The sequence below is a fragment of the Gallus gallus genome, chromosome 3 (genome assembly GCF_016699485.2).
Source record: "Gallus gallus isolate bGalGal1 chromosome 3, bGalGal1.mat.broiler.GRCg7b, whole genome shotgun sequence".
NCBI classification, from domain to species: Eukaryota; Metazoa; Chordata; class Aves; order Galliformes; family Phasianidae; genus Gallus; species Gallus gallus.
In genome coordinates, this window is record NC_052534.1 from 88,042,694 (window position 1) to 88,068,850 (window position 26,157).

At 44.8% G+C, this 26,157-nt stretch overlaps 3 protein-coding genes across 13 annotated transcripts; all 3 read left to right on the forward strand.

Moving 5' to 3' along the window:
* Nucleotides 1-494: 494 nt before the first annotated feature.
* LOC121113147 lies at nucleotides 495-1,101 on the forward strand. The gene has a single exon (XM_040697449.2). The coding sequence runs from the start codon at nucleotides 670-672 to the stop codon at nucleotides 1,099-1,101; it is 432 nt and encodes a 143-aa protein (XP_040553383.1). The 5' UTR covers nucleotides 495-669.
* On the forward strand, nucleotides 993-8,022 carry LOC396380 (glutathione transferase). 7 transcript variants are annotated; one of them, XM_015284821.4, is made up of 7 exons: nucleotides 993-1,196; nucleotides 1,854-1,959; nucleotides 4,171-4,222; nucleotides 5,186-5,318; nucleotides 5,681-5,822; nucleotides 6,391-6,522; nucleotides 7,262-8,022. In XM_015284821.4, the coding sequence occupies exons 2-7, from the start codon at nucleotides 1,873-1,875 to the stop codon at nucleotides 7,403-7,405; spliced, it is 690 nt and encodes a 229-aa protein (XP_015140307.1). In that variant the 5' UTR covers nucleotides 993-1,196; nucleotides 1,854-1,872; the 3' UTR covers nucleotides 7,406-8,022.
* A 6,877-nt stretch (nucleotides 8,023-14,899) lies between these two features.
* On the forward strand, nucleotides 14,900-25,665 carry GSTA4 (glutathione S-transferase alpha 4). 5 transcript variants are annotated; one of them, XM_040696767.2, is made up of 7 exons: nucleotides 14,900-17,232; nucleotides 17,622-17,743; nucleotides 18,417-18,468; nucleotides 21,544-21,676; nucleotides 22,022-22,163; nucleotides 23,139-23,270; nucleotides 25,380-25,665. In XM_040696767.2, exons 2-7 carry the CDS (start codon nucleotides 17,657-17,659, stop codon nucleotides 25,503-25,505), a joined length of 672 nt encoding a protein of 223 aa, XP_040552701.1. In that variant the 5' UTR covers nucleotides 14,900-17,232; nucleotides 17,622-17,656; the 3' UTR covers nucleotides 25,506-25,665.
* Nucleotides 25,666-26,157: the final 492 nt, after the last annotated feature.

Consider the following 26,157-nt stretch of genomic DNA (forward strand, 5'->3'; position numbering starts at 1 on the left):
CTGGAGGAGGACATGACTTGTTCTCGCTGTGTTGTGTCAGCTCCTCCTGTTTCTCCCGCTCCTTTCCAGGCAGTAGAAACTGATGGGTAACTTTCAACCCCAATTATTTTCCTGCAGTTCAGTGGCTTTGAATTGATTGTACGGGGGAAGAACCAGATGTGAGACCAAGAAATGAGACACGCATGCAGAAATGTGACAGTTCTGGATTGAGGTGTGTGTGTGTAAGGAAGGAAGGAGCTCAGAGGTTTGAAGGACAGCAGTGGGAGAGGCGGTGAGCAGAGCAAGTTGTTCCCCATGCTGGGACCCAATAGGGAAAAGAAGTGGGACAAACGGACTGAGAAACGAATCTGGTAGCCGTGGTGGGCACAAAACAATGGCAGACTGCCCCATGCAGTGCCTCACTTGGATGTGTCTGCAGTCTTGGAAGCTTGACTACCCTACGTTCTCCTACAAATGGACCTTGAGCTTGTTTGGAGGTTCTAGCAGGGGAGCGCAGCTACCGTATACCCTTGACCGATGAACGGTACCGTCTCTATCGGGGAAGGTCGTCCTCTTCGACCGAGCGCGCAGCTTCGGGAGGGACGCACATGGAGCGGTGAGGGAGGAAGGGGACACCCGCCTAGCCAGCCAGATCAGCCGAATCAACCCTGGCGATCAATGGGGTGACAGATGTCGCAGCCAGATCGCCCTCACATCCAAAGCTACGAGCTGCCCCAAGTGCTATATAACGGCCAACAGCTCAGTGTCCTCAAGGTCACGGTGACTTGCGGTGGGTCTGAACGTTCCAGTAAATGGGCGGCAGAGGCATCTCTCAGCGCTGCTTCAGGTCTGAATGCTTTTGCTCTAAAACACTCGGCGCACGTTAACGCTCTTTCTCGCTCCGCTTTCCTCCCAGCAGGCCTTGCGCGTTATGCAAAGCAGAGCCTTCCCACTGGCGGGCTGCGGGGAGCTGCGCCGGCCGCCCTGCCTTGGGGGCGGCACTGGGAGGGCTCGGAGCGCTCGTCCCGCGCTCTGCGTGACACTGAGCCTCCCGCGGCCGGAGCTCTCCCGCCTCGCTCTGCGCTCCGAAGCCGCCGGCTCCTGGGCAGCGACCCCGGCTGAAAGTCGCGTTGCTGAGGCCGTGCAGAGGTTCCGGGCAGTGCTCACCGTCCTGCGAAGCGCTCGAGAACCGTGCTGCTGTGGCACTGAGGGGCCCGGTCAGTGGGCGTGGTGGGGATGGGCTGGTGGTTGCACGGGGTGGTCTTAGGGGTCTTTTCTTCCCACGTAACTAGCGATGGGAGTCAGGGGAACAGCCTCAAGTTGCACCAGGGGAGACTCAGGTTGGACGTTAGGAAAAATTTCGTCTCCAGAAGTGTCAGGTGCTGGAATGGGCTGCGTGGCAGGTGGGGGAGGCACCGTCCCAGGAGGCGTTCCACAAACCCTGTGCTACTGAGGGACATGGTTCAGTGGGGAAGTATTGGTGGGAGGTGGATGGCTGGACTGGATGGTCTGGGAGGTCGTTCCCAACCTTACCTCGGTGACTCTGCGATTCTGTTAGTCTGTGATCTATAGGATCAGCCTTGATGATCCTATGGTTCTGTGAACACTTTTGCTGATGTACTCATCGGCAACACTTTTTTTCTCTTGTTATCTCCTGCTTAGCATCTGATGCTTCCTTTTCCAGGGTCTGGGGGGAGCTCAGTGACCTGCGACCATGCCGCAGGAAAACCAAGTCTGTACAGACAGTAGCTTTACTGAAATGTTTTGTCTGAAATTAACCCAATTTTCTGTCCTGTGGGTGACTTGTGAACCAGTATTCCAAGAGCCATCCGTTTTTTGAATCATTTATTAACAGCTTGCTTTTACGTTTTTAGGTAAAGGAAGTCTGAAGCCATGGCTGCAAAACCTGTACTCTACTACTTCAATGGAAGAGGCAAAATGGAGTCGATCCGCTGGCTGCTGGCTGCAGCTGGGGTTGAGGTTTGTTCCACCTTTGTAACATTATTCTACGTGTTTCAAGCTTGTCTGTGAGTCAGAACAGGGGTCACTAATCAAAAAAAGTACCCCTAGATGCAATAGGGTGGTTACTCATTTTGATTTAATGCAATCAGTTTAGGCGCACAAAAGTTTAAGTTCCATCTCTTCTCAGACATGGCACTATCATTCAAAACTGTGCTTACTGCAAGAGTAATTAATAATTAAGCCTTCTGTTCCTCACTATTACACTATTGAGCTGAAAGATATGTATTCTTAGCATAGCAAATATAATCTGCGCCAAGGCAAACAGCAGTGAATTTGCTTTGTCTGATCTTTATCTTTTCGGTTGGGTGCTCATTCCAGGATTTTTATGTTTTCCTTCCATCCTTTGCAATAAGCTGCAGCATGGCACCTATGCTTGCACCATATAGGAAGGCGTAGCAGGGTGAAGTGAACAAGGTGACTGTAATGGCAACTTACACGTGTATGGCACATGCAAACACGTACATGTAGATGCCTGACACTGGCACCTTCATCTTGAATTGAATCCCTCCATAAGTAACAGCCATCCTCAACCATAGTGATTATAACTACATCGTACAGATCTGCATCTGTTGGTTTTTCATCTGGTGAATAATTCATCGTCAGACGTCCTAACTATGCTTCTGCATTAAGCTTCCTGCTTGGCATAATTCTTGAACATCATTTTGCAAAGGATTTGTTTTAACTTTCTAAGAATTTGTTCCTGTCTTGCTACCAAATCAACCTATCACACAGCAGACCTCTTTTCCACATATCAGAAAGCATTGTAAGGACAGCCTGCTCTGTACTGTTGAATGTCTCAGATTAAATTCCCTTTTCAATACCAAATAAACCATTCTCACTCTGGTTCTTACTGCCAGATTTTCTACCGGGGTTGCCTTTAGCAGCATTTCTCAGACTAAGGGCACATGACCCCTTACTCTGGAAGATAGGGAAGGGGAACAGAATATGCCCTGCGTAATTCATGATGAGATGGTTTTGGACCTGCTTCAAAAGCTGGAAAATCACAAGTCCGTGGGGCCGGATGGACTGCACCCAAGAGTGCTGAGGGAGTTGGCGGATGTGGTTGCCAAGCCACTCTCCATCATTCTCTGGCAGTCCTGTCTAACCGGGGATGTCCCAGTGGACTGGAGACTGGCAAATGTGACACCCGTCTTCAAAAAGGGCCAGAAAGATGATCCTGGTAGCTACAGACCTGTCAGTCTCATGTCAGTGCCAGGGAAGGTTATGGAACAGATAATCTCGGGAGCCATGATGGACCAATTAAAGGTCAACCAGGGGATCAGGCCCAGCATAGGTTCATGAATGGTGTATCCTGCTTGACAAACTTGATTTTGTTCTTGACAAGGTGACCTGCTTAGTGGATGAGGGTCAGGCTGTCAATGTGGTCTACCTGGACTTCAGTAAGGCCTCTGACACTGTCCCCTACAACATCCTCGTGGAGAAGCTGGCTGCCCACAGTTTGGATGGGCATATGCTCCGCTGGGTGAAACACTGGCTGGATGGCTGGGCCCAAAGAGCTGTGGTCAGTGGAGTTAAATCCAGGTGGCAGCTGGTCATGAACAGTGTCCCCCAGGGCTCAGTACTGGGGCTGCTTCTATTTGACATCTTCAGTAACGATCTTGATGAGATTGCTGAGGGGAGACCTTGTTGCTCTCTTCCAATATCTGAAAGGTGCTTACAGCAAGAGCGGGGCTGGTCTCCTCTCACTGGTGACAGGTGACAGGACTAGAGGAAATAGCCTTAAGTTGCACCAGGGCAAGTTTAAGTTGAATATCAGGAAAAACTTCTTTGCAGAAAGGGTTGTTAAGCACTGGCATAGGCTCCCCGGGGAGGTGGTTGAGTTACCATCCCTGGATGTGTTTAAAAACTGTTTGGATGTGGTGCTCAGGGACATGATTTAGCAGAGGTTAGAGTTAGGGTAGCATGGTTAGGTCGTGGTTGGACTTGATGATCTTTAAGGTCTTTTCCAATCTGAGCAACTCTATGATCATAAGAGATTTTACCAGTGTTTCTGCCCCTGATTTTTTCTCCTTTAGGGCCATGTCTGGAATGTAGGGGCCAGAGTGTGTATTCTCTTCCTTGTTAAGCACTTCCCAAGTTTGTATGCTCTAGAAATGTGTAAAGATGCTCATTTCTTTTTCTTTCCTATTCTTTTTTTTTTTTTTCCAGTTTGAAGAGGTGTTTTTGGAAACACGAGAGCAGTATGAGAAGCTCCTGCAAAGTGAGTGCATATGAGACCTCAAGAGAAGTGTGAGCAGGTTCCGCTCGGTCCCAGAGAAGAAGGTTGAAGACTGTGTGGACTGCCTACCACATGGAAGAGAGGGAATTAGGGCAGAGCTTTGTGCAGCTGCAGAGACTGAATGTTTTCCACATGTGGGCAGACACAACTGAAAACTGAATGTCCTTCCAGCTCACAGAGTTTTGCAGTCCCCTGGGCTGTTTGGTTTGTGTGTGCTGCTGCCAAAACTTTGTTGGCAAAAATTCGCCTTAGGTGAATGTGCAGTTTCTGGCTGGCCTGACTTCTTTCTGAGTCTTTACAGCAGTTGTCTGTCAGTTAGCCATAAAATATAGTAGGCCCTGAGTGTTTGTAAATCCTTCTTTGAAACAGCTTTACCAGGATGCTTGGATTCTCACTCCCAAGGAAAGCAGCACTGTGAAGTGAATCCAATGGAATGCTGTCCAACAACCTTATTCCAGGCTTCAGCAACTTGCACTTGCTTACCCTAAAAGTTCATGGAATGCCCCCTGCTTTAGCTTAAGATACAGGCTATAAGGAAGACATTTTATAATCTAGCATTTGCTTCATCTCTGTTTTAAGTAGTAGGAAAGAAATACTTTTTTATGTATTTAGAATTAGTTGATATAAGCTAAGCTTCTTACTTAGCTTATGTGTTTAGTGTCATGATTGTCCAAATTATATTTAAATTTCAGCATAAAAGCTGTTGTACACAGCCTTGCCTGCACCTTCTCTGAACTTTGGTTTTTAAAGCAAGGTTGATAACCCACAATTACTCCATTCTTCACTTTAATTAGTCTTAATTTACTGTTTGCATGGAAATATGCCAGTTTAATAAAAAAGACTCCCTAGAGCAAGCTCAATATAAAAGTGACACTTCTATGAAGACAGGAAGAAATCTGACGTAGAGGTACCAGTACAGTAACGCGTGGCTTTCTCTTTCTTTAGGTGGAATCCTCATGTTCCAGCAAGTGCCCATGGTGGAGATCGACGGGATGAAGTTGGTGCAGACCAGAGCCATCCTCAACTACATAGCAGGGAAATACAATCTCTATGGGAAAGACCTGAAGGAGAGAGCCCTGTACTGTACCAGTACTACTCTTCATGAATGTTTTATAGTAGCTTAGATACATGTAGAATAAACTGTATATTTGCATATTCTTAGAACCACCTTTGCTTTGGTGATGTGTAATTTGCAGTGAGACTGACAGGCCACAGTTAAATGCAACCTGACTAATTTGTTCTAATTAGTTCATCTTGACGTAAAAAATACTCGATAAGTAGGCCCGTTGTCAAGTAAAATATTAATATAACTTGACAGAGGTATTCAAGAGGTGACTAAATACTGAACTACTTCTGCATATGGAAATTCAAATTTAACACGCTGCAAATCTGTGCTTGTGGAGGCACCACCCTATTTCAGTTCTGTTGTTTGTTTTTAAGGATTGACATGTATGTTGGGGGAACAGATGACCTTATGGGCTTCTTGTTGAGTTTCCCGTTCTTGTCAGCTGAGGATAAGGTGAAACAATGTGCCTTTGTAGTTGAGAAGGCTACAAGCAGGTACTTCCCAGCATATGAAAAGGTACGTAGGAGAATTGCTTCCTCCTATGTTTCATTTTCATTTTTATTTTTAACCACAGTAACAAACAGTTATTACTACAGTTTCAAAGATGCTCTTAAGTTTCCCCAGGCAGAGGTAGGAGGAGCACTTCCAGGCGATGAAGTTTTCTAATCTAAATGGCCTGATGCATAGGCCATGTTGAGATCTCAGTGTTTATCTTGCTGATCTCTGTTTTCTCATTGGAGATACATATATATATATATATATATATATATATATACATATAAAGATTTCTTAGTCTGTAAATTCCAGTATGATACAGTGTGTGGCATTACCTGAGGCAATAGGAAGGAAGGATGGGTAAGAGAAACCCTGGGATTCCAGACTGCTGCTTGGAGGACTGCTCACAGATAACTGATCAGTGATTGCAGGCACTGAACTAACATCTCCCACTCTGGGAGTATCCCTGTGCCATGGGAGAGAAAGGTGAATAGGACAGAAGTGTTACCAAAGCTGTACCCAAGCATTTTGAAAAGGTAACTCTATCTGTTTACCCACATTGGAATATTTTCATTTCTGACACCTCCAGGTTTTGAAAGACCATGGCCAGGACTTTCTTGTTGGCAACCGTCTCAGCTGGGCAGATATTCATCTTCTTGAAGCCATTTTAATGCTAGAAGAGAAGAAGTCAGACGCTCTCTCGGGATTTCCTCTGTTACAGGTGACTTACATTAACAGTATACTCTATGGCTGGAGATATGGTAGAAAGACATTTCAAAGTCTTGTTTTGTGTGGACAGTTCCATAAGACAAAGAGTATCTGTCACTCCTCTTTTATTGCAGTCTTGCTCTACTTGCTTTAGGACAAATGTCCTAATAGGATTCATCTACAGAATGTATTATCATTTAGAGTAATTCCTGTGAAGCCTGAAGAAAACCACTCTCCTTTTTGTTTGGTTGCTTTTTTCCCCCCTTCTCACCAGCTCTGTGATGCCAGAAGCAGAATGTATTTGCTAGATTAAGATATGATTTGAGAAGAATACACATCAGAAACCACAAATAACTGTTTCCACATCATTGTACATCAATACAAGGTGGAGGGCTGTTTAATCACTATTTAAAATGAGGTTAGGGTGAGAGAGGGTAAATTTATCCAGAGCTAAGATGGTATTTCTTTCGTCTTGCATTTGCAAGCCACTTTTTAAAGGATGTTAATGATTTCATTAGGAAGACTGAGATGAATATTGGCAGAGGTCTGATCAGTATTTCCTGTACTGACGGAGCAGTGCCAGACATGTATCGTTAGCAGTATCTCCAGCAGTAGATGATACTGTTTGCTTAATGATTTCTGCCAGTGGTCCCCTCTTCAGTCAAATCCTCCGCTTACACAAATGAGTGTAACTGTTTTTTCTCATGTTACTTTGCTTTTTAAATGCAATGTTCTTACCATTTTCCTTCTAGGCATTTAAAAAAAGGATAAGCAGCATCCCCACAATCAAGAAGTTCCTGGCGCCTGGAAGCAAGAGAAAGCCTATTTCTGATGATAAATACGTGGAGACTGTGAGGAGGGTTCTCCGTATGTATTACGATGTAAAACCACATTAGTGTGCTTGTCTAAAGCAAGGGCTGTTCTTGGTTGAAGAGAGCTACCAGATGGCACAATTAAACTGTGCAGGGAAGGTGAGGAGGCATTCAAAAGTAGTTGTAATGAGCAGTACCTTGAGTTCTCTCATACAAAACACAGCGTACAAGTATTTTGCTTACCAGTATAACACTTTACTACTAATCCATTCTTGAGATTTTTCTGGTAATTGCCACCGATTGAAATGGCATCAGATGTGCTGTTTTCCAGCAGTCTCACCGGAGGAAGGGAAAGCAAAAGAGAAAGAAGTGTGAGTTGCTGACTGACAGCTCCAGCATCCTGTGGTAGCTCTGAGGATCCAGATCAGGTTTCTGTATGATTAGTTCTGATTCGGGTCCTTATTGATTTTAGATTCACTTTAGGAAATGAAACAAACAGCTTTTAAAGAATGTAGGACGGAGGTGTTCCTCGTGCCAGACACATTGGATGTTGTTGATGTGTGAAACACCACTGCTGTGCCTTCATAACTAAGCTGCATTTTTATTACTGAATCAGGAAATAAAATGACTGCCAAATGTTATATGTGTATAACTGGCCTATCTAGAAGATCTACTCTAATCAAATAAACTCATTATTCTTACATGTGCTTGTTGTCATATTTGTCTCATGGATGAAGGTTGAGGTTTGCAAATTGTTGTAACTTGTCTTTGAGGATATATTCTTTATGCTTGATTTGAAGGAGATCCTTATCAACCTGAAATGAAAATCCTTATCAAGATCCTTATCAACCTGCTCGTGAAAAAGCATTTCTTTTGCATTTATAAACCAAAGAAAGGAGATGGTAGGTGGTAAACCATCACACGAACCTGGTATAGTTCCTACCTAAACTCTAATAACTCCCAAACTCAAAATGTTAGTTAGATCTCTTCCTCTCTGTCATTTTTATCTGTAGTTTCAGCAGATGGAATCTAGTTTCAGCACAAAGGAATGGCAAATGTTTTTAATCATTGAAGTGAATGACACTGTTTGGAAGGGCTGCTTAATAGGATGCTATCTTAGGCTTTCATAGCTTTTATAGTTCTGTATTAATTCTGTAGTTTAAAGATTTCTGCTCAATCTCCCGTGTCACTGCTTAATTCCTGAGTTGGCTGTATGTTGAGAAATGGGATGCTTCTTGACCTTGTAATGCAGCAAATACACTTGAGTAATACTTGATGAACGAATTGCCCACTAGGGAGCTGTCTCACAGCTTCAGAGCAACTGAAGTTCTCAGCACTATGAAAGCCAAAAGAACAGTAAGATGCCAAATGTAGGCAAAGTGTGTCCCCTGCAAGGGTTCTGATGTCTTTACCGTGCACCCTATTCATAGCGAATATTTCAGGCTGTGGCAGGAAGACCAAGGGGCTGCAAGCACCAACACCTGGCACATCAGCATATGCTTTGACATGCAATGGGGGGGCTTGTCTCTTGGCTGATTTCCAAAAGGGACATGTGGGTTCCTGGACCTGGTGGTAGCCCTGGAGCTAATGCCACTGAGTCAGGCACTGATCTGAGGTTCAAGAGGGGCTTTGCTGATCGTGCATATTTTGGGGCTGGAAGGTTCTAGGTTTAGGAGGAGTAAGCTGCTGTTCCATTATAATCTCATTTTCGTACATTTTTTTAGCATGTAAGTAGCCATTTATGAGCCTGAAACTCACAGAACAATTTCCTTTTCTTTCTTGTTGGCACCAGCACATTATGGCCTTTGAAATACTCATGGCTCAGTTGTTTCTTTTTCATTCATTCTCTGCATATTTGTGATCAATTGTTTCTACTTCTGTCCTTGTTGGAGCTCCAGTTCCCCTCTTTTAGACCATGTACCTACTGTTTCTACTCTTTTTTTTTTTGTCTTTTTCCCCCTCAGCAGACTACAACCCCCCTGTTGAAACGCAGCTCAAAAGCTGTCTTTGTGGAGAAGGCTGAGGACAGCTGGCTGGCTATGGTTGCTGCCAAGTGGGAAGCCAGAGAGTAGAGTTCAGCAGTTACCAGAGGAGCTGCCAAGGGGCTGTGAGGGAGGGAGCTGCTTCTAAATTGGGATCTCTTAAATAAGGAGCCCAACTACCTGTTTGTTTATTGTTAAAATGGTAAATCAAGAATTGCGACGCCCACGGTGCCTGCAAAACCCTTTTGCACGGTTATGAGTGGTTATAACAGGTTTACAGAATCTCCTTGCTGTTACAAAACGATCATAAAGGCATCTTGAGTGTGACATGGGGATTCTAGAGAGTGGCTTTCCCCAGCAGAGGGAAGAGGACAACGGAGCATAGGATACTGCTCAGCCACAGTAGCTATCCTATACTGATCAATGTTTTATTGCTGGCAGCATACATAAGATCTTGCTTCTAGTGAAGGTTATTCTCAGCCTTAAGCACTTACAGGGGTGTGTCTCGGTTCCATTTCAACGTTACAAAAGCTGTAGGCCTTGAATTGAACGGGCGTTACACTTTTTCTGCCCTAGATGGAGCCCTGCTCCTTCAGCAAGTGCCCCTCTGGAGACTGATGAGATGAAAATGGTGAAGACGTGGGGAGGAAATGGTGCGGCCCCGAGCCATCCCCAGTAACACAGCAGGAAGCTGCACAGCCCCTGTGGCAAGGAGCTGAAGGGCAGAGCCCGGTAGAGTAACTCTAAGCACCACATGCCTGGTTCTGAACTACGGCTACTTCTGCAGTCATGGAAAGAAGTATGTATCTGCAGGTGGCGACTGATCTGAGCTGAAAGGCCGGGTTAACCTCTTACCGTGTGACTGGAAGCATGTCTGCGTGTCTCACAGGAGTGAAGAGCAGAATTCAGCCATGCCCAAACCCATGTGCAGCAGCGCCTTCTAGATCATGACCATGTCGTTGTACAACTTCATTGTGTTTGCTTAACATTTCTGTTGCTGCAACTTGCATCTGTTGCCTCTCCTCCTTTCACCTTGCTTTCCCGAGGAGAGTTTGTTCCCGTCTTCTCATTAGATAGTTGAAGACAGCAATTAGGCCCTTGCTACTCTGCAGTGTAATGTTTTACAAGGGGACTGGAAAAAAAAATAGCAACGTTTGCAGAAGATTAAAGTAAATAAAGTTGACAATAAGGAGGGGAGAAAGGTGAGACTGGTGATCCGAGTCAGCGCGCACACTGAGAATAAATAAGCAAAGTTGCAGCTTCCAATTCTTTCCTGTTGCCTGTCCTGATACCTTCCTTTCAGAACAGTTTCTCCAATACACACTTGAACATGGATGTAAAGGAAACGCCACCCTGTTTCTGGCAACAGACAGGAGGAGCTCACCCTTGTCCTTCAGCCTGAGACTCCAAACCTCAGCTCCCAGCCAGCCCACTCAGACAAACAGCAGTTCAAGCACAGGCCTCCCCTCCACTCACTTTGTCAAAGAAGTCATTATGTTATTGAAGACTTGCCATTGCTCTGCAGTTTTGCCCTTTGCAGGAGAGATACCTTTCCCAATTAGACTACTGAAGACCCATGTGTAGGTTTAGGCCTCAAAGGTGATTTGTCTTTTCTGCTCATTCCTATGTAGAAGCCTCGGAATCTGTGCTTTCAGCTACAGCAGTAGAGCACACAGTGCTTATTTCATTGCCAAGGGTGTCCATGGGAAACACCTTATAGATAGGAGGCTTGTGGAAGGAAACATCTGGGAAATAATTATTATTACATCTATATAAACCTATGGTGAAGTTTTAACCTGCAGGAGGATTCGTAAACCTTTCTCCTTATTGTTATACAATTATACTGTTCTGGACTACGTACTTGGCTTTCAACCAAACTCTGTTTGGAGGTAATAAAACAATTATCCCAACACAGATTTCTGCATTTGCTTTGTACCAACCTTGGGAGAAGCAGTGAGACGTGGTTTCACCATCACTTTTCTAGCACGGATGTACTGCCAGCGTTTTATTTACTACAAGTTCATTATTTGTACATAAAGAGTGTATAAAGTGTCAGCCTGGTTCTCAGGCACACCGGAGCCTTCTTTCAGTGTTCCTGTTCTGGGAAGTGCAGCATATCTTCCCTCGTGGAAGAGAAGTTAAAATGCTTGGAAGGTTCTTGCAGCCTTCCAGAGTGCAGAAGTTGTCAAGAGGGGAGTGGGAAATACAGCCAACAAAGTAAAGTGCGAAGACTATAAAATGAAAAAGCAGAGCTGAGGAAGGAAACCGCCGTCTGTATGAAAAGTAAATGCAGAGGTTCCATAATACTCATAAATATTATTAAAACGCATACACGTTGTCATTTTGAAGATGATAGTACAAAACAGTTAATAGAGAGAGTCTTAAAAGCCAGATTGTTCAATACTGTATAAATAACATGTCGTTACTCTCGTCTCATTGAATCTTTTCATGCTGACAGATCTGTGTAAGGGAGTCCATGGGAAGGAGAGAGTATTTCCTTCTAAAGGATAATGAATTCTGAGGAAACACAAACTTCAGTAAAAACAAAGCTGGTTTGTAGGAACAGAAGTGGACCCTCAAAGGGTTCTGCATTACTCGGCGCTGTTTGTGCTGGTGATGGTGCTCCGGCCCCGCAGCCATTGGCACGGTGGTGAAGCTGATGTCTGTACAGCCACTCCCACTTTGCACACAGGGTGGCCACCTCTGAGGCAGTTATTGGACACGATCCTTGGCCCGCACTTGCCCACCCGCGGTGCCTGGGCACCCTGTGGGACGGAGCTGGTTGGCCCAGGTCACAGCTGTGCTAGGAAACTTTTGCTGCAAGGAGAGGCACATGCTGTTGCTGGGGTCTGTGTGCTGGCCTCTCATTTTTTCTAGCATAAATCTTGTTTCTTTCCCTCCTTTTAAGCTTTCTTCGCCAGCAGCACAATGAGTGTAAATCAGGATTAGGATTGCTTTTCTCAGAATTTTCTGTGCTGGTGGTCTGGATAAGTGCCAACTGGCCTGCAGAAATGTGCAGGAGGCAATGCCAGCTTGGCTGGTATCATACTCATGGTGATCTTGGTTGCAGCAAGATGAACGTGAGTCAACAGTGTTCCCCCTCAAGGAGTGGAGGGGCAGCGCTGAGCTCTGCTCTGTGTGACAGCCACAGGGCCTGAGGGAATGGCATGGAGCTGTGCCAGGGGAGTGGCCGCTGGGGGTTAGGGACAGGGTCTGCACCAGAGGGCGGTGGGCATGGAATGGGCTGCCCAGGACAGTGGGCACAGCACTAGGCTGACAGAGTTCAGGGAGTGTATGTACAGTAGGGTTTGAATTTTGGATGGTCCTATGTGGAACGAGGAGTTGGACTTGGTGACCGTTGTGGGTCCCTTCCAACTAAGGATCATAGAATTCTAAGAGTCTATGTACTTGGGTGTTCAGTAAGGCTGTCAGGACAAAACTAGAGTCATTGCTGGAGTGTCACAGTATGACAGGTCAGCACGTCTTGGGTTGTGTGACATACAACTTGGTTGAACTACTTATGTGGACTCTAGTTTTATCAGTGCGTGCTTGTTCTTCATCTTAAGAGCTTGATTGGAAGCACGGGGAGAATTCTCCTAACTCCCTGCTTCATTCTCCGGCAGCATTTAGCTGCATACCCAGCCCTCACCCCTGAAAATATGCTGCCAGAAGTTGGAATCAGGCATGGTGCTCCAAGACAGCAACTTGGTGGTTTGTGAGCATCACGTTTAGAGAAGTCTTTGAGTTCTCTAAGGTACATCATCATGTAGTGTGTTCACAGACTGTACTGGGAACTTGACATGCTGGATGGGGCATGCTTGTGCCCAACCCAAGATCCTTTAACTGGTACCTGGGATCTGTGCCATCTGCCTGGATGCTCACAGGTGCGGCTTATCGGAGTTTTTATAAAACAGATTTGTTTTCTGTTCTACTCTGGAGGATTATACAACAAGTCAAGATAGAGATGAAAGAAATCTCGTAGGCAGTAGATACAGATGCCAATGGAGCTTACAGAGGTTACATTGCTTTCACAACTGCTGAGCTGAAAGCAAAACAAAAATTTCACAAAGTCATAAAATGGCTTGGGTTGGAAGGGACCTCAAACATCATCTAAATATAACAAGGGGTAAGCTCTTCCTGGCAGGGATGTGTGGAAGGGGAACAACTGTTGAATCTGGATGTGACATTGTTCAGTAAATCCAAAAAGCATCAGAACAGTTTGCTTGACTGCTCATCACTGTGGCTCAAATCAGAGATATCAGAGACCTCAAAGCAAGAATGGCTTAATCTTTACTCAGTGCTGCCATCACGGACAGGTATGGGCAAACACTTCCAGCCTGTACCTGTGAATTTTCCGGAGGTTACTAATTGGATTTGACATGGAAGCAATATGGAAATGTACATTTAATGATCTACTTTATTCTCCAGATGATGAATCTGAGAGGGTTAGAATTAGGCAACGTAGGAAGAAGCACCATATCGCTGTATTTTGCTGACACCATCAACATTTGAAGAACATAAATTAAGAGTTTCCAAGAGGACTCAAGTGAAAATGCATCCTCTAGAGGAGGCTGTCAGCAGCTGTTGGGCAGATAAACTGTAATTGAACCAGAAATGGGAGGAAAAAAAGGAAAGTAGCAGCATTTTGAAATTTCTTCAAAGTAGTCAGGTAAAGACTTCGGTCCTGAAACTGCCCATCTTGTGATGCTATGTTGGTACAGCAACAGACTGTGTCATGACTCAGTGTGCGCTCTATGGGCAGACCTCAGATTAGCTGTGCTAACATGCTGATACAGAGAGTAAATGATGCCACATCCTATGTTAGTCTACACTGGAGGTGAGAAAAAGGTCTTTGCTGTCCAAATCCTACTTCATATCTGTTAAGCTATGTTTGTGTCTGTCCACTCTCCCTTCCGTTTTGTTCATTTTATCTGACATGTAGATAGCAAAGCTGAGGTAGATAGATGTCACGGAAGCAGTGTAGGAAAATCATAGTTCACTTCATCTCTGTATACACTGTGTGTACATCTCCATGTACGCTCGATTGCAAAATCAGTGCTGTTTCCTTAGCACGTGGGCTAAGTTGTCGCATAAACTGCTCATCTGTTTTTTATACCAAGCTATCACTAAGCAAATTGTCACCAGCAAGCTGTGTTTAGAAGTAGTTGGGAATTGTTATCCCCTACTTTGGGTATTCTTTTTATGCCAGACAGCACTGAAAATAAGAATCTTGGTTACTGTTAAGATAGGCCTAGAAGATTTACTGGTTAGTTTTTAAAAAGTTGCTGTTATTTTAAATAAGATACAGAAGAACTTATGGTGTTCTCAGTGTTTTAAATTGTCTTTCTCTTATATGTGTGTAAAACACCCCAGTAACTCCAGAAGAGGAGCTTGAATAGATGGCTATGATAGAAACTGTGGGACTACCCCATAGTACGGTCAAATCAGCAGGCTGCAAAGGAGTCTCTGCCTTGAGTGGCACCTTCAGATACATATGCCTTTAAATTCCCTAACGTCATACTAATGGCAATAGGAGAAATTCTCTCTTATTGGGTATGGCTGGGAACTCCCCAGGCGTAGGAGGAGCTCCCAAGTTAAACCAGAGGTGAGACTGTGCCTGTAAGCAGTGGAGACTGAGTTCAGAAGGTAAGTATGGACTTCTGAACTACCTTTTCTTTAAGTGTTTGGGCTACCATATAGAGCAAGAAAGATCTTTTTAATCAGGAAACTAACCCTGCAGTGTGATTCACATCTGGGTAGAGCAGATTCTTAAGCACTGAGGGAAAGAATAGGACAGAAATGGGGAGTTTAGACAAAAGCGGTAAATGCATATGTATGTAGATACATCCACTTACTTTTGTGCTTGAAGCAATGGTGATTTGTGGGTTTCCACCAAAGTGGTGATGCTGCGAGCCTGACTTCACCTGCAGTTTCCTGCCAAGCACCAGGCTGTCTGTTCAGAAGGACAAAGGTCGCCAGCAAGTTTGGAATGGTATCTGCCCATCTCCAGTGGCAACAGGCGCACGGGCACATGTCCAAGACTCAGCTTCAGATCCAGGCACCGTAACACAGGTGTTGATCTATGAGCTGTGTGTAGCGGGGCCCTCTGTAGTCAGTGTAGTCAGTTTGGTGGATCTAAGGCTGAGAAGACTACAAAAAAACAAAAAACAAAAAAACACAAAACAAAACAAAAAACCAAGTCTTTCTTTCTGTGTCAGAGGTTTAAGACTGTTAAAATCTACTTATGGCTGATGGAGTTATTATTTACTTTAGAAAGCTGCAGCTGATGGGAGGGTTTTATTGTCTACTTGTGATTACTCTTCACATAATTCAATGGTATAAAGGATTTCTCACTCCTGTAAAGCAATAAAATGTTGCCTAATGCTTTTCACTGCCTATGTTTTCCCGCGCAGTTGTAGAACCCTTGGCTGTATAGTTAACATCCTATTTACTGTAAGTTTTGGTGCATTACAAGCAGGGTCAATGTGTGTTGGAATGATACTATGCAATGGTTCCGATAAGCGTGGTGATGAAGAGGCACCAGTTGGCTGCGGATAGATAGATAAACTGTACAGTCACGTCATTAAAACTGTTCACTCAGCATTTGTAGAAACAAATGCAACCACTGACTTACAGGCAGGACCCTAATTAGCAACCGTTGTTTGCGTTCTAAAACTGGAGGTGATATTTTCTCTTTTGTATTTGGGTTATGTTGTCAAAATCACATGAGCCATCCTTTCCTATTGTAAAAGCATAACTTAATTCTTACCGTAATTGTTCTCATTGCTCTTTAAAATGGCGTTTTGGCAAAGTATTGCCTGAATGTACAAGCACACTTAAAAAGCAGCGTGATTTGAAGAAAATATCTCTAGAATGCACTGAGCCTTATTTAAATGGAAAATGAAGTGTGAGTGCAGTCATGTGATAGCAACAGTGTGAGCGCTGCAGCTTTTGTTTTTCGCTCTGAGGAAACTGAAATCATCTGTAGGATTTCTGTTTGTTTGTTTTTATCTTGTTTTGGTTTTAGGACATCCTTATGATACCCATTTCTACGTTCTTTTCCTCCCATTCTGTAGTGTATGACACTATCATGTTTGTGAAGGGGGGATTCGAGTCCTGGTTTTTAGCAATTAGGGCAATGAAACACAGAGAAATTAAGGCAAATATATGCTCCAGCTTCAACACAAACAACCCATTTGTTTGTCCATACTGCATGAAGTAGGTTCATGCCGACTTTCTGCCTGTGCCACACTCCCTCATGGTGCAAAGGTGTGTGCCATGATGGGAGCTGCAGAGATCATGGTGTGCTGGTGCCCTGGGATACATTTTGGGGGCACCTGCAGACAGGTTGCCGGTGTGGTTTTGGGGGAGACCATAAGCACCAAGGAGACAGGCTGAGGCCATCCAAGATGACTGATTTAGCAACTGATTTAGTGGTTGGCAACTCTGCCCCTGGCAGGGGTTTGGAACTAGCTGATCTTTGAAGTCTCTTCCAACCCAAGCTATTCTATGATTCCATGAGTGCCAAGGCAGCTCAATCTGCCTCTTGGAACAGAGGGAAGATCAATGATTCATTTACTTTAAGGATGAAGTGGATGACAGATGAAGCTGTGTGACCCACTCTGACATCTGGCAAAAAAAAAGAAAAGCTAGCTACACTTTAGCCTGCAGTAAAACACCTTTTCCTTTCCCTCTTTTCAGTGGGGATCACAGCAATGAAGGTTACTGAGTAACTGCCCTGAGGGCATGGTAGGATTTCCAGTGGCTTTGTATTAATCTCTTGTAATACAGCGAGGTTCCCCCTCCAGCTCAGTATTCAGATTGCTTGTTTAAACACGTCTGTTTTTGCAGAAGACCACGAAAACCCCTTCCTAGTAGCACTGGAAAGATTTTACCACTCAGTGCATCTTTCCTATTACAGGACAAGAGGTAATAGCTGAGCCAAGGGAGGTTCAGATTGGAAATTAGGAAACATTTCTTCTCAGAAAGAGTGGTGATGCAGTGGCATGGGCTGCCCAGGGACGTGGTGGGGTCACCGTCACTGGAGGTGTTCAGGAACTGTGTGGATGCGCCGCTGAGGGACGTGGTTAGCGAGCGTGGTGGGGATGGGTTGACATGTGGAATAGATGATCTGGGTGGTCTTTTCCAACCTTAATGATTCTGTGATTCTATAGGCTGCATTGTCACTAATCCGTCTCTCATATTTTAAGTCAAATAATGTATACTTGCAGTAGATGTAGTGAGAATAAGAGTCTTTTCTCTTTTTTTTCCCCCCAAATAATGTACTTACACCTGCTTTATGAGATCTTTGTTTTCAGCTTAATATTTTTCAAGGCACCAGGAGCTCAGAAGCATGTCGGGGAAGCCCAGGCTCACCTATGTCAATGGGAGAGGGCGAATGGAGTCCATCCGATGGCTGCTGTCTGCAGCTGGAGTGGAGGTTGGTTGGCACTCAGCTCTTTAAATGGACACTGCGTGAAACAATTTAATATGTACACAGGGAATAAGTGACTGCAAAAGGGTGAATAAGTTCTTTTTCGAATTAATTCAGGTTTGGACCTACCCTGTTCAGTGGCTGGTATTTGGAATGCAAACTCAGTGGAGCTTTGGGTTTCACAGAGCTGGCATCAGTCTTCTGAAGTAATCCTAGTGGGTCTAAACAGGGATTTTTTAAAAGGCCTTTAATGAATCTAAGTTTTCCAGCTGTGCAAAATCACTTTTGCTCAGTCTTATTTAGATTGCAGTTGCAAAGCGTATAAAAAAAAGGATGTTGTTGACCCACGTGCTCTTGGGGTGGTGTTAGAAAGAGCTGATTGACCTTGTGCTTCCCTTGGCACTGGCTGCAGCCTGCTCTTCCCTGTAGATGTCTGTCTTCTGCTTGCACTCCAGTAATTTCTGAATCAGTGCAACCAGGCAGAAGTGGCCAGGCCCTTCCGCTGCTATCCAGCCGTTGGGATGGGTGGAGAGTCCTCAGGGGATTCACAGTCAAACAGCACAGCTGAAGCCCCAGCTCATCGTGTTTTGCTTGGCTGGATTGCTCTGCTTGAGGTTATATGCAGTCAGTTGGAGAAAAATGCCAGAAACATAAAGAGCTCTTCTCTCTTCTTTTCCAGTTTGAAGAAATTTTTCTGGAAACAAGAGAGCAGTTATTGAAGTTATGCCAAGGTAAGACTGTGATGCTTGAGGCTTTGGCCATCAGAAAGTTGCTCGTTTTTAGGTACATTTGTGATTTAAAAGCAGTTTACTTAAACCAATGCAAACTTCTAGAATGCTGAAACACTGGTTTTGTGTAACCTGTTCTTTGCAGTACCAAATAACTTCTATAAGATAGAAGTCATAGCTTCTAAGACTGTGCTCACAGTAGCACATTAAACGTGGCTAGTATTTGGAAGTTTAAGGCAGGACTTGACATGGCAGTAAGGTAGGAGGCCATCTGTGCTGGATGAGCTGTAGCCAGGAATCTTCCCCCAGGTAAGTCTGGCATGGTCCAAGGAGCCAGAAAGCCTTCACATAAACTTTAGGAGTGAGACCAGATCCCAACAGCAATGCAAACCCCCAGCCACTGGCCTTCATACTTGGTCAGCTGAAGCCCAGTTCGAAGCCCTCTGCAGCCACCCTGGAAGGAGAAGGCCTTGCTGCCCAGGTGGGGAAGGAGCTGGGCCTGTGAGAAGCACTGCCAGGTGTGCCTGTCCTGAACTTTTCCTGCTGCCCAAGACAGGAACACCCGAGTGCAGCAAAGAGACACCCTGAAAAGGACTTGGCTGTGTTCTGGCTGCCCACTCAGGTGGGGAAAGCTGTGTTTAAAGGAAAGCTGAAAACAAAACAAAAATGAACAAAACAACAGCAATAAAAAAAGTGGTATCGGTGAGATCAGTTGCAGGTCTAGCTGGCTGGGAATCCGATGATGTGGGAGGGCTGCGTGCTGTAAAGACAACAAATACAGCCTTAAATACAATAGCTTAGGTCCTGAAAGCCCAAATCTGAATTTCCTTCTCAAAGGTATTTAACCCAAACAGAATGGCATAATTCAGCATTTAGTAAGGAAGCCTATCTGTAGCCAGAGAGGAGAACTAAGTGGTGATGAAAAGGACAGGGAAGTCTTCTAAGGAAATTCAAGGCTTTTCATATACATGCGTATACTGAGCTTTAGAGGCTCAGAGCACAAAGAAAAAGGCTGGCTTTGATACGTTAAGTCAAAGAAAGATGAATATTAGTCATGTGGTGGAGTGCTGCCAGATGATTCGAAGCAGGACTGAACATGAGTAACCACCACTCCCTCTCCCTCCAGTTTTTTTCTCTCTCCTTGCCAGCGTGCCTTGTGCCAGGCAGCCCTGAGCGCAGACTCCAGAGCACAGTTACCACCAGCCAGGTGTGGCTCTGGCCTGTGCCAACTGATGGTCTTCTAGCAATCCTCCAGCACTTCCTGGGATCCAGGCCAGGCCAGGAGCCATTCCCAGTGAGCCCCCTGCAGCCAGGCAGCTGCTATGGAGACTGAGACTCCAGTACATCACCCTGGCCAGGTCTGTACCCACTGGCCTGAGACCAGCTGGCTTGGCTGGATCTACATAGCCACAGGTTGATGTCGAGAAGCATTGCTATTCTGTGGCAAACAGGCCCTTACATCTTTAATGTATGCGCACAGACCATCATCAGACACACAGTGCAGTCAGCAAAATAAGTGGCAAACTGCTTTAAATCCTGCATGTATGTTATGTGCAGTGCTTATGTGAAGTGGTTCCATTGCAGAACCAGGAGAAGCAGCCTACTGATGGTCATAAGAGAAAAATTCTTCTCTGTAGAGAGGAAACAAAGCAGGCATTCGGTGTCCTCACATTTGCTACACTATACTTCTTGTCAAGGGGCAGAAAGTCAGATTTATTATCTACTTAGTGCAACTTCTTGCTGAGAAGTATGCTTGTATAGCTGCTCTTCTTCCCATTCTATGTTATTTCTGCTAGATAGGGGTCTTTTTACAGGTAATATTCTTTCCTAATGTGCAGAGGTGTGTTCTGGTAAGACATGATGACACAGGATCATTCTGTTAGTGTTTATGAGAAATAAATGGGCTATTCCTTGCCACAAAGAGAGCTGCTTTTTGAATTTAAGCTGTAAATTAGTGATGTAGTGAAGATTTTTCATTGATTCTTGGTTAGCAGAGTATTTTAGTAGCTCTGCAAAAAGAGAGTAGGTAAATGTGTCGTGAATTCTTGTACTTGGAAGAAATCACTATTAATAATGACCAAGCAATTACAATAAATGCTTAACTTTGAGCAATGCAAAGTGGCAGCTGTCTACTTGGATTTAGAGCTTCAGTGTGATTTCAACAGGTCAGGATTGTTCTTTGGATGCCCCGAAAAATGTAAATGGAGCAGAGAGTATCTCCAAAGCTGGCAAATGAATTCAGCAGAAAACTGCACTAGAAAAGATTGGCTTTGCTGTGCCGAACACAAGGCCTCAGCACAGCCTCGCTAAAGGATCAGCCAGACTGCTTCCAGCACTGGGAGAAAACAGGGCTGTCAGCACAGGGGCAGGAGGGGGTGGTGGTAGCACGGCTGGATGGGTTTGAGCTGTTGTGAAATGACACTGGGGACAGACAGGCCTGTAGTGGAAATCTACAGGGATGCTCAAAGTCCTGTTTCTGGAGCAACTGTGCAAAACTTAGTGAAGCAGCAAGCTGCTGTCACACTCCCCATCCATGGCTTCACTGCCTCACAATGAATCTGGCACTGCTGCTCCCAGTGCCCTGACCTGTCCCTTTATCCAAGTAGCTCAGTCTTACTGTGGTACTACCTCTTTTTTTTTTTTTTATTTCCACCCGTATTTATGTGCCTGCCAGAGAACTGATCTGCATTCAGAATAATTGGGCTTTTTGTTCTGAAGTTCAGATTTAACACAGCTCTTCATTCTCCTCGGGCCCCTGGGGCTGGAACTGCTGGGTCAGCCTTCTCCTGCCAGCAGTACCAGGGGCCAGGAGTTCAAGGGAGAAGTGCCAGTTCCCGTCAGGCAGTGCAGCTCTGGCAAAGCTGCAAAGCACGGGGCCCAGCTGCACTGCTCTGACCGAGCTGCAAAGCTGATGCCTACCAGACAGCGTTTGATCTTTCCCACAATGTTAATTAACCACATGGAGTTTCAGAGTTAGGGAAAGGCGTCCGTGATCTGCACTGCAAAAGAAATGCTCTCTCCTGTAAAGCTAGAAGTCCAGGAGGAATTAACAAGCTCTCCTTCGACTTTCTGTCCTAGATGGATCCCTGCTGTTCCATCAACTGCCACTGGTTGAGATCGACGGGATGAAGTTGGTGCAGTGCAGAGCCATCCTCAGCTACATCGCAGGGAAATACAATCTCTATGGGAAAGACCTGAAGGAGAGAGCCCTGTACCGTAACACTTCCTCTTGCTTAATGAGCAATCTGTTATTTGATAGCCACATTACCTAGAACAAATGCTACCCTGTAAATCCAATGGAAAGGGGTGAGAAAGGCTATCGCAACAAAGCAGGCTGTAGCCTTTGTGTAGGTTTTAGCCACTGCTTATGAAGTGCTGATGAATAGAAATGGGCTTTTCGTCCTTTTAAAACTTACCTACCTTTGTTTTGAGTTTAGTTTTGGCTATGAAACTTGGCACTGTGATTGTCATACACAGTTCCTGTAAGTTGCCTTAGTTAATTGGAATACAAATGAAATAAACCCCATGCTCTTGTCTATTGCCTCCCCCCAAATAGGATCGACATGTATGTGGAAGGAATATCAGACCTGATGCAATTGATTTTGGTGTTTCCTTTCTCTCCACCTGAGGCAAAGGAGAAAAATCTTGCCACAATTGCAGAGAAGGCAACAGAGAGGTACTTCCCTGTCTTTGAAAAGGTACGTGACAGAAAGGATGTGCCTAGAAAACTTGCATTTACAACTATCAGAAACTTTCCCAAAAGTAAGAACATGCCTGTGGTACAGTTAGATGCAGATCCTCAGTCCACTTGGCTCTCACAAAGAAGGGGAAATGATACAGCAAATCTTCTGTTTGTTAGCTTATGTTGCCAGGGCTGTAATACCGGAACAGCCACCAAGCAAACAAAGTGAAATGTTTTCAGTTTACACAGCATATCTTTTTACTGATGTAAAAGCAAGCACATATGTTGGTGTTGTGTTTTTCCGTGAGAGAAAATCCCACTCTTGTATTTGTTCAGAGCACATCTCTCTGCTGTCCTTCAGTTGAAGAATGCAGAAATCCCTCGCAAGTAAATCAGATAGACAAAAACACTGAGGTATTGGGACTGCTTTAGTAAAACAACAGCCTCAGATTTCTGCACGCCTCACTTGCAGAAACAACAAACCAAACCCACAAGACCTGGCAACGCTGTTCACTTTTGTAACATTCATTTAGTTTTGATGGAAAGCAATAATGAAGGTATCCTGGAAGTTCCTATTACTGCAACAACTTGCTCCCAGAGGCAGGGATTCTCTTTGGTTAGCTATGTTGATTTTGCATACTAAGTTTGCTTCCTGTATGTTGAACAGAACCATAAATTAAATATCTAAATTCCTCCACTGTCTCTATTTGTAACCTTATGACTGTTAATAGCTTATTTAAGTGTGTGGCTTTGTCTGTTTTCCCAGTACCGATCATCACTCATCATTACCAAGTGACCAGAGGTTGTAATATGTGTACTAGAAGTTCTGATTTTTTCCAACAACAGTGAAGTGATTTGGGCTCACAGATCTCTAGCTAAAAAGTGAAACTTCACTTATCATCACTTACAGCCACTGATTAGCTCTGCAGCTGTGCCATAAGGCTTAGCTGCCAGGTACCATCTGCAACCCGTGCTCTCTTGTACTCTGCAGGTTTTGAAACAGCATGGCCAAGACTTTCTTGTGGGAAACCGATTCAGCTGGGCAGATGTTCAGCTCATGGAAGCCATTTTAGCAGTGGAGGAGAAAGTGCCTTCTGTGCTTTCTGGGTTTCCTCAGCTGCAGGTAATGATGTTATTGAACACACTCGTGTTCAGGAACCACACAGTACAAAGACCTCAAAGATTTTGCAAGGGGACAGTCCCACAGTGACTGTCTCTCCATTCTATGTAAGTCAGTACTGTGGGCTCTTCAATGAACTACCAGTGTTTATGTTTGTTTGACGTAAAGCACAGCAGGGAATGGATTTTGTTGATTTGTTGTAAGGCACCGTGCCCCTGTTTAACCCTGTTAAGGCATACCTCTCCCTCTTCAAGTGGCTTATGCCATCTCAGTAGAAATCAATGTCATTCTAAGGAAACCACTGACCTGAGCTGCCTTGTTTTCGTTTTCCTGCTTCCTGCTTGTAAATGCTACCTAATACTAATAACAAACTAATTCTGTGACATGGATAGACGTGTTAGAATATGAAAGAGTGTGCCACTTTCTGTACTGGCTGGTGTTATAAATTTGGGATTCCATTAACTTTACTACAGCATGGCTAGAGATTCAAGCCCCAGTGAAAAAAACCCACAGTTTTTTTCCAGTAATCAACTTGATGTCATCAAGGATGAATTTTCTGCTTTTGTACCATGTACAAAATGTGCAACCAAGTGGAAGTAAGGCAATCAGAAATCAGAAAATTCCAGATCTGCAGCATGCTGTAGAGCCCAGTGCATGAGCGAACCTGCAGGAGTCAGAGCTGTGATACAGTGGATCCAAATAGTCTGAGACTAAAAAAAGCAAATACTGCTCCGTAGTTCAACCTTGTGCCGGTAATCTTGGTAAGTAGAGCAGTGCTAGCAATGCAGATTTAGACTGATGATGCCCTGCTTGAGGTCATTGCTTTGTGCTTAAAAACAGTTAACCTGAAGGATGCACTCAAAGACTTTGGCTCTGATCCCATGAACAAAATAAGCAGTCCAGCATCAGACGATCCCAACTGGAATTTCTGCTTGGTACTTGAGGGAATGGGGCGGGGAGGAGATGCGATACTCCTCCTACCCCCTCAAATCCCAACCCCAGCAGTTTAAGTCTGAATTTAGCATGACAGAAAGAGCTGCTTTAGCGACAGGGTTGTCAGAATTTTGTGCCAGACTGCAAGCTGTGCACCATTTTTCAGCCTCAGGAAATTCTGGCCTCTAGTTCCCATCTCTTGGGAAAATATCTTGTCCACCAGGTATGGGCACAGTTCTTCTGACATGACTTGAATCATAAGGATGCCTTCATGGCCAGAAGAGAAAATACTTCTAATATTGGTGTTTATTTACTTCACAGTTTTTACTTTTCTTGCTCCTTCTTGCATTCCCCCTTATCCTTCCAGTGCTTGTAAGGAAGAAGAAATGTTCATTCATGTGCCAGCAAGAAATGGCTGTTGTTCTGTGAAGCTCCTCTCCCTTAGTCCCATTCTCAGAGGAGGTTCTTATGTGCATAAGATTGCTGAGCTAACTGTGGGGTCTCCAGATGCTCAAAAGCTGCTCCAGGGAGTCCTCTCAGACTGTACAGTGAGAGAAGGCATCTATTGTCATCTGAGATGCCCAAGTCATCCTCATCCTAGCCACCAGACACAACCCTAGATTGGGAACTAGCCTGAGGCCCATGCTATATTTGCCAGCTCCATGGTTTGGCTGTGTTGAGGTGAGACACACAGCACGAGAAGCCTTCACAGGACAGCTGAGTTGAGCAAAGACTGCTTCCAGCCATTTCACCTTCACCCATACAATCTTAGAAGTGCCTTGTGGTGCGGTAGAAATCATGTTGCTAATTTGGTTTGCCTGGGTGGTAAGTTTGCACCAGCATAAGAAGCAATGGAAAAGAAAAAGAAGGACATGAGCTTGGTTGGTGCACATGGACCTTTCAAACCAATCCCTGATGCTCCTAGATATTGCAGTTTTGCCTCCAGTTTCTTGCAGGCAGTGGAGATCTGTTGCTTTTTCCAACACTGCTTTTGCTGGTAAGAATAAGCATTTGGCAGCATCTGTGTCCTCGTGTTAGGCGGCAGGAACCTGCATAGACCTGCTCAGCGCCTGAATGAATCTATTCTACCAGCAGGGGGAAGAAGCTGCCCAGTGTTCTGTGCATGAAACGTTGCTGCTCACATCGTCAGGATTTCTCTCTCTCGCTTTTATTTTTCAGGCTTTTAAAACCAAAATGAGCAACATGCCTACAATTAAGAAGTTCCTGCAGCCTGGCAGCCCAAGGAAGCCCCCACCAGATGAACATTATGTAGCAACTGTGAAGAAAATTTTTAAGCTAAACTGAGTGCAGTGTTAACTTCACTAAGTCCCAAAGTGCTGGGAAGAAAGACATCAAAACCCAAAACCTTAAAGGAAGTAGGAAACTCAGTAAAGTTTTATTGTACTTAAAAGCAATGGTAGAAATAATAGAAGAGTGAAATAAAGCATTCTGTTTGGCAATGTGACAGGTTTGCTTTTTTTGTTGTGTAACGCTTTGCAACACATGCAAACAAAGCAGAATGGAAGCAAAGAACTCTTTGTCAGAGTAGGGAACTTACTCCTTTGTAAGGAGAGTGATGAAGTGCTAGCATGGCAGAATGATCCAAGGGATGGAACACCTACGCGATGAGGACAGGCTGGGAGAGCTGGAGCTGTTCAGCCTGGAGAAAGGAAGGCTCCGGGGAGACCTGAGAGCACTGGAACAGATTGCCAAGAGGGGTGGTGGACATCCCATCCTTGGAAACATTCAAGGTGGAGCTGTATGGGGCTCTGAGCAATCTGATCTAGCTGTGGACGTCCTTCTTCATTGCAGGAGAGTTGGATCAAATGATCTTTAAAGCTCCCTTCCACCAACATGGTCTCCCAGGCAGCAGAATATGCATGCTCCCTTCAGAGCTGCACCACTGTAGGCAGCTGTGACCACTGTTCCTTCAACAGAGATGGGCAGCCAAGATTTT